Here is a 7,114-nt window from a genome sequence, read left to right as displayed (position 1 = left end):
GGTTACCTGTGCAATGAAACAAATAAACACGTGTCTTTTTTTTTTCTTAAATGACAAAGCACTGTATTATAAATAAGATAGCTTTGTAACTATTACAAAGTTTCTGGTAGCGAGTTTGCTTTTCAGGGAAACACGCAGCGAGATGCTGCAGGCACTGGCTTTGAGCGTGTCAGAGCGGTGGTGCGGTTTTCACTGTAGCTTTCATACACACGACTGTTGCAAGCTGACGTTCCGTTAGTTCCTAAAGGCACATCTTCCGTTCACACACCGGTTACCGGATACTCGCACCAGAAAAACCCAATGGCCCAGAAATGCCAAAAATGCTTCTTTCCCTCCGCCTACCCCGCTGCAGCGTGGGCAGCAGTTCAGTGCCATGGCACCCTGAGCCCCTTTTTTTTTTTCCCCACTGCAGCGTGGGCAGCAGTTCAGTGCCATGGCACCCTGAGCCCCCTTTTTTTTTTTCCCCGCTGCTCGGGACTGCCGTTTATGCCCTAAACCGATCGGTATTTGTCCGGGGGGCGGCTGCACCCCGCCGGGCAGCCCCAGGGCTCCATCCGCCGCCCCGGCCCGCATTCCTCCCCGCCGCTGCGGGGCGCTGCGCCGCCGCCAAGGGGTATGTGGGGGGGCGGGCGGCGCTCTGGCTCCCTCTTTGTGGTGGTGGGCGGGGCTCTCCCCGCTGTGAGGGCGGGCGGGGAGCGCGGGAGTAACGCGCCCGGTTCCGCGCTGAGGCGCGGCGGGCCTGCGCTCCCCCCTCACCCCCGCCTCGGGGCTCCGGCCGCCTCCCGGTGGGGCTGGTGTCGCCTCTCGCCCCCCTCCACCACCCTGCCGCCCCTTGGAGGCGGCTTGCGAAGGCAGACGCGGCCGTGCAGGCGTGTGCGGGGCCGTCTCGGTTAGGGAGGGCAGAGCCCCCGGGCCTGCCGAGGAGCGGGGTGCCGGTGACCCGTGAGGCGCTGCTTTCGCCTAGCCGTTAACGCAAGCCGGCCGGTCCCCCCGGGCTGGCCGCGGCTGGATCCGGTTGTTGGGTGTCCCGGGAGGCAGGTACCGCGGCCACGGCCTCCAGCGCCTCAAGGCGGGGCTTTAGAGCAGCATCGTGTGGTTCTTGAGTGTTTGTCCATAAGCACAAACAGCGTTCAGACTATAACTCTCTGCTGCCGAGAGGAGTTTCGTGCAGGCAAACTCTGCCTGACTGCAGTAAGTTTGGTGGTTTTTTTTTCTGTTGCCCCTTAAACCTTGCTTATAGAAATGTCCACCTTGAATCTCACACTTGGGAGGAGGTTGCTGATCATAAGTCCCCGGGTGTTTTCACAGAGTCTTACTCTCCCTAAGACCTTTGACAGGTAGAAGGTTCCGTGTGTACAGGAGTTCTCGCTGGAGCTGCGTGGAATTCATTTTTTCATTTTTATGTGCTTGTGAAGGGAGAGAAGCTTAGTAGTTTAAAAGAAAAAGTAAAAAGGAGTCGGTTTGATTAGGTACTGATTTTGTCACTCTTGATTATTAATTTGTTTCTAAGTAGGGGAACATAACTTAGGATCATCTCCTTTTTATAGCATCCTTCTAGCACAGCTTTATTTAGGTAGGGACAGCTGCTGTCTTACGATTCAAGCGGTTATGACTTTATTACCAACAGATTATGTCAGCACAGTATCGTTCAGGTCAGCAAGGCTGTGAGTGTGCAGACAGATGCTTTTTGTGTTAAACATCTAGAATTGCATTATGCTATTTGTATGCAGGTCGAGTGAGTGGAGTTCCTGTCATTGTTAAGATACAGACTGTGTTTAGCATAGACCCGTTTGATGGATTCATCACAAATAACAGGAACCAATTTATGCTTTGTCCAAAGCTAATATACAACGTTGCAGTGTAGAGAGTGCATTTGTTTACTGCAGGCTTGGATCTATAGCAAAATGGAGAAATCCAGAAGCAGGTAAGCAATAAGAAGATGCTACCTTGTTAAAGACCTCAGCTGTAATTTTTTTTTTTTTTTTTTTTTACTATGACATCTTAGGCATTCCATGGGACAGAAGAAAGTTGTTATTCTCATATGAGGGCTTATTGGTCTCTATGGAATATTGTTAACCAGAAAGCGTTCCTCTTAAAAACAAAACAAAAACAACAAACACACCACCCCCACCCCCCCAAACCCATCACGAAACACAGCTTTATGTGGGTTTGCATTATCATGACATTCAAATATAAAAATGATGTTCTTGAGCTTGAGGTCTTAGACTGGAACGTAAGATATTTGGATGTCGTTGTTGGCCCAACCGCACGTTTATTTTGTGGTGTTAGTCAGTTCTCTTATTCTTCCCGTGCTTTTATTTTCTAACTTTACAAGGGACAAATGATCCTTCTTCAACTCTTATTTTTCGTGGTTACTTGCCATAAATTCTCATGGACGTGGGCTGTCGTCACTACATATGTGTAGCACATACAGTGTTTCAAATCTAGGAAAATCTGTTAAAAATGACATATATTGGAAAATCATTAAGTATTCACATGCCTCAGACTTTAATACAAAACTTTTACATGCTCTACCCGAGCTTGATTTTTTGACTACTTTGCATTACATTGTCATTGCATGTGGTCAGACCAGGTTTACCTTTGGAGCAATTTAGAAGGTTTTAAAGGGAATTGGGCCTAATAGACGTGTACAAGAACTTTTGCTGAAAACTATTTTGCATAATTTTAAAAGTGTCTGAAACTCTTTTCTTCAAAAGTGCGTACGTAACTGTACATCTTGACATGAACAGAATTTATTCATCTGCCAGGCGAGGCCCACCTCTTTCAGAAAACATTCAAATAATATTTTACAGGAGAACAAGAATTTCTCTCTCTTTCTCACACAAAATATAGATCTTGTTTTCTTTCATTAGCTTTGTTTTAGCTCCTTGCAGCTTGCTGGCAGAAGCCAAAAATACTGTATTTCCTCCTATGAGATTTTTGGGGGTGGGTTCTGGTCTTGTTGTTGGTTTTTTTTCCCCCCAATGATTTGTTGTTAATACTGTGAGCAGTTGTTCAGCTGAACTCCTGAAATTTAGTAGTGTGGATTGTTCCAAAAACTTTATAGAACCATTTTTTTTTTCTGGCTGCAGCCATGTTTTTCCTAGTTCAGTTCAGGTGATTATTAGGGTGAGACTTCAGACTATCCTCTTCTGTTGCCTGTTTGGGAGTTCAAGAATGTGTTTGTGGTTCTAATGTGCAAATTTTCAGGGTGGTGGCAGTATTTGTTTTGGGAAAGAGGCTTCAATACAACTGGTTCAGCAAGTTTTATCTGGTTAGATTTTTTTTTTAAATCATTTGTGTTTTCAGAAAATTACTGAGACAAAATATTTGGGATTCATAAAAACATACTTGTTTTTCAGATTAGAACTACATGTGAAAGTAAACTATGATGGAAAAATACACCTAATTTTGCTTGTTAATGATGAATGTGTAAAAACAGGAAGGGATTTTTAGTTTGTTTTTTTTTTTTTTAAAGAAGAAACACAGTTAAAATATGAGCAAAACTAGGAAAGAGTTTCTTGTAAAATAACTACGTGTAAGTGCATTTCGTGTTAAAATGGGAAATTTTCGCTTCAGTTCGCTAGTCCTCAAGAGAATTTTTCAGCAATAGACAGAATACTTTGATATGCTTGAGAATAAAAGGCAGAAAAACACATTCAAATCTCTGCAAAGGCACTGTATGCACACACATGGGAGGGCAAGCACAAATGCATTTTAGTGCTTTTTCATTTCAACTTTAGAGGAGAAAGGAGTTGTCTGTGACGTGATTGCAGTGAAATGTATCTTCCTGCTTGTCTTGCAGAAACAACTTTAAAATTCCAGATAGTGAAAAATGCCTGATAAAGAGACAATAAACGTGTTTTAACGTTTTGTAGCGGTCAACTTCTATTTGTGATGGTATACCTTTGTTATAGATTAATTTATCGAAATAATGCCACTTCTTTGCAGTGAATGTAGTTTTACAGAAAATATTTCTTCTTTCCTTTTAAGTTCAAAATCTCTGAAGATGCATGAAATCCAACAACTACCTAGGCATCAGATGCATGCAACTGGGCAATCTGTTGCTCCCCAATCTGCCAGACATCGAGTTCAGGACAGAGGTCATGACGATCTGGATCAAGTTGGGTATACCTGGCATCACAGAAGAAGGTTAAAAGAATTCCAAATGAGGTGATGAGTACAAAACATAATTTCACAGAATGGAGCAGGGGGATCAGACCTAAAGAAGTCTGGTTTTAGTAGTACAAGTGCAGGCGAAGGCGAAGGTTTTTGTTCACAGGTGTGCCAGACAGTTCTGAAGATGTCTTGTGGTAATTTGAGGACATGCATTGGCACAGTCAGATTTCACATATATTTGATTTTCTAATGTAAAATTTCAAAATAGCTATTTAACAGCATGCTTTGATGGGGACTGCCAGTGTAATGATTTAGTCTTGCCCTCCTCTTGTGTTTCTTTACTTCTTTTGTTTGTTGAAGGAATCTTGACAAAGGTGGGATGGTAATTGTTTAGAGATTAAAAGCCTAATATTTGTTGAACAAGTGGAGCTGATCTAGCAACTCAGACTTGCTGAAAGAGGGAGGCCCTGTTCACGGCTGTGTGCTTTAATTAATTACCTTGTGATGTCTTTGGTGCTTATTGGGGCCTTCTGTGTGCCAATTAACTCTAAAATCCGTTTGAAAGAAAAAGGGGGGGGGGAGGGTGATAATATCACAGTTACGGATTACTGAGTTGAACTGGTACTAGAAGCTTGCTGAGAAGTTAACTGCTGTGGGGGAGGTAGGAAGAAGGAAGATCTGCTGGTTTCAGGCAGGAATAAACATTAGATTGGCTCAAGTATTCTGGAAACAAGTCTGACTCAGCTGGTTGACTTCAGGAAGACAGCTATGTTACCTCTTCTAAATCACAAAAAGGCTCCCCAGTTAATCGGCAGCCTGGTCATTAGTATCACTGGGTGTAAGTGGGCTGCTGGGAAGACGTTTAAGCTCTCTAGGTTTCCTAAAGAAGTATGTCCCAATTCAGGTCTTGCAGTGATGCTTGGGCCTCTGTTAATGCTTGGTGAATAGTCCTGTTACAGGTACTAATTTTGGGGTGTAAATATTTCATAAGTGCATTGATCTGTGAAAACCAGACCCTTAGTTTTATTAGTGAAACTAGCATAAAAGTTCCTATTTTTACTGCTGCCTGGGAATTAACAGAGGGAGAGTACAAAGGCAACTAACCTTTCCTTATATTCCAGATACTTAGCAAGGAAGTTCTTCCATCTGTGGGCAAAAAAGACATTTGGACAAGTTTTCCCTTCCAAAGCCAGGTAGATAAAATTACAGAAATGAAGGGTGGCGGTTTTTTTGTGGGTTTGGTGGTGGTGGTGATTTTTTTTTTTTGTGGTTTCGTGCTATACCATTGGGCTAAGAGAGCGCTGGCTGCCAAGAAAATATTTGGATGTCTTTTGGATCACTTGAAGGTTTCCTTTGAATACGCTTCTTGCTCCTGCTTTTTGTTTGTTTTTAATAATCATGGTTAAACTTTACTAACTAAATTCGTAGGAATTGTGGTTGTCTTGATGAAGTTGAACTGTACGAGTATATAAATGATGGGGTATGATTGTGACACCTGCTTTAAATTTAAGTTTTTCAAAGTTATAACTAGAGACAGATCGTGAAATTCAGTTCATTTTATTGTTTGCACTATTGTTCTTAATGTATATCTATATATGCTTTGTATCTGTCTGACTTTGAAATACCTGCGGCAGATAATTCGTTTCTGTTGTTAGTGTTCTGTCAGCTGCTGAAAACTAACACTTTGATACTCTTTTCTTGTTTTGCTTTAATTTGCGTGTTCATTCTTGTTTGACCACACCCTTGGGAACTGAAGCAGTTCCCAGTGGAAAGACCTGCATTTGTTACAGTCAGAATAAGTTACCCAATTTCATTGTACTGTATCAAATATACCCTGACTACATCTGTCTTAGTTGGTAACCAGAAGTTGTCCTCTGAATCTTGCTGTTCTTGCTATCCCGTATACTGAATTTGCACTACTTCATGTGTAAACTCAGGACAATTATTATTTATTTTCTTTTTTTTAGGAGGGTGAGTGGAAATACGTTTTATAAAGTTCAGCAAAGAACATAAGCAGTAATTAATTGTTTTTTAGATTTAAGAGTCTCCAGTTTTCCTTAGCTTTTATTTGCAATGTTCTGTTAATGCACCAAGTAAAATAAAAATAAAGTATAGCTCATTTCTTTTTTCTTTTTCTTTTTTTTTTTTTCTTTTCTGCTTGAGTGCTTGGAATGACTTAGCAACTTGGCTTGGGGTAGGTAGCTATGAATTGCAACTTGTGAGAGGATTCATATGTGTTTCACTGAGGGACCTCTAGGTATTCTGGGCCTAATCCTGTTATTACAGACATGAGCAATTTCATTAAGCTAGTGGGATAGTTGTGATCAAAGGTTGTAAGTCTGGGCTTGTGTGCTTTTTGTTTATTAGCTTATATGTTTTCATGGGTCCTTTTGTCTTCCTTCTCTCCATCACAAATACAAAGAGATGAGAAATTTTTTGAAAGTGTTTGTACTCCAGTTGATGAGACTTTCCGGTCCTTAACGCTGCTGCCCAGGTCATCTTGACCACACTGAAAAATGTTTGAGATAATATTTTAAAATTAAAAAAAATTGCTTGAAATAGTAGGTTATGACCATTATTTTTTGTTAGGGGATCGAAGTGCTAATTCCCTCATGCAGAGCCTCCTATATTTGAATTTTCTGTTGTTCACAATTCAGTTGCAATGTAATGTCACTTCTTACCTGGTCAGGTATGTGTTAATTAAATCTGGGTATAAAAGCAGAGGCTGTTCTACTGAGGTTAAAGAATTTGAAGGTCGTGTGTGACTTGTGAATCCATTTTGTACATGGCTTAGCATCTGTTGGAAGGAGAAGGAAGGTACATGAGCAGATGAACAACTTCGTTTTTAGCATAGACAATGTGTAACTAGCTGAAGGAGTTCTGAAGCCTATTTAGGTGATCTTTGGGAAGATTTTAAATTTGGGATAACTTAAGATCAGCATGCTCTTTCTAAGAACACAATGGAAATATCAAAGCAGTATAAAATCTGAAGTAG

The 7,114-nt window shown here is 41.5% G+C and overlaps 1 protein-coding gene across 5 annotated transcripts in view; it reads left to right on the top strand.

Annotated features, from left to right (window-relative positions):
- The first annotated feature begins 648 nt into the window (after positions 1 to 648).
- The window catches only part of SFI1 (SFI1 centrin binding protein), a 31,138-nt gene continuing 24,672 nt past the window's right edge, over positions 649 to 7,114 (top strand). For 3 of the 5 annotated variants that reach the window (XM_041125687.1, XM_041125686.1, XM_030024347.2), the window contains exons 1-4: positions 649 to 1,191; positions 1,731 to 1,924; positions 3,994 to 4,173; positions 5,241 to 5,312. In XM_041125687.1, the coding sequence (XP_040981621.1) occupies positions 1,905 to 1,924; positions 3,994 to 4,173; positions 5,241 to 5,312 (272 nt within the window). In that variant the 5' untranslated portion in view covers positions 649 to 1,191; positions 1,731 to 1,904. Of the gene's footprint in view, positions 1,192 to 1,730; positions 1,925 to 3,993; positions 4,174 to 5,240; positions 5,313 to 6,282; positions 6,314 to 7,114 lie in introns of those variants that run through there. The other 2 variants (XM_041125688.1, XM_041125689.1) reach the window with 2 other exon arrangements.

The sequence above is a fragment of the Aquila chrysaetos genome, chromosome 9, assembly GCF_900496995.4.
Source record: "Aquila chrysaetos chrysaetos chromosome 9, bAquChr1.4, whole genome shotgun sequence".
NCBI classification, from domain to species: Eukaryota; Metazoa; Chordata; class Aves; order Accipitriformes; family Accipitridae; genus Aquila; species Aquila chrysaetos.
Note: the sequence above shows the minus strand (reverse complement) of the source record. Positions and strands in the feature narration are given on the sequence as shown.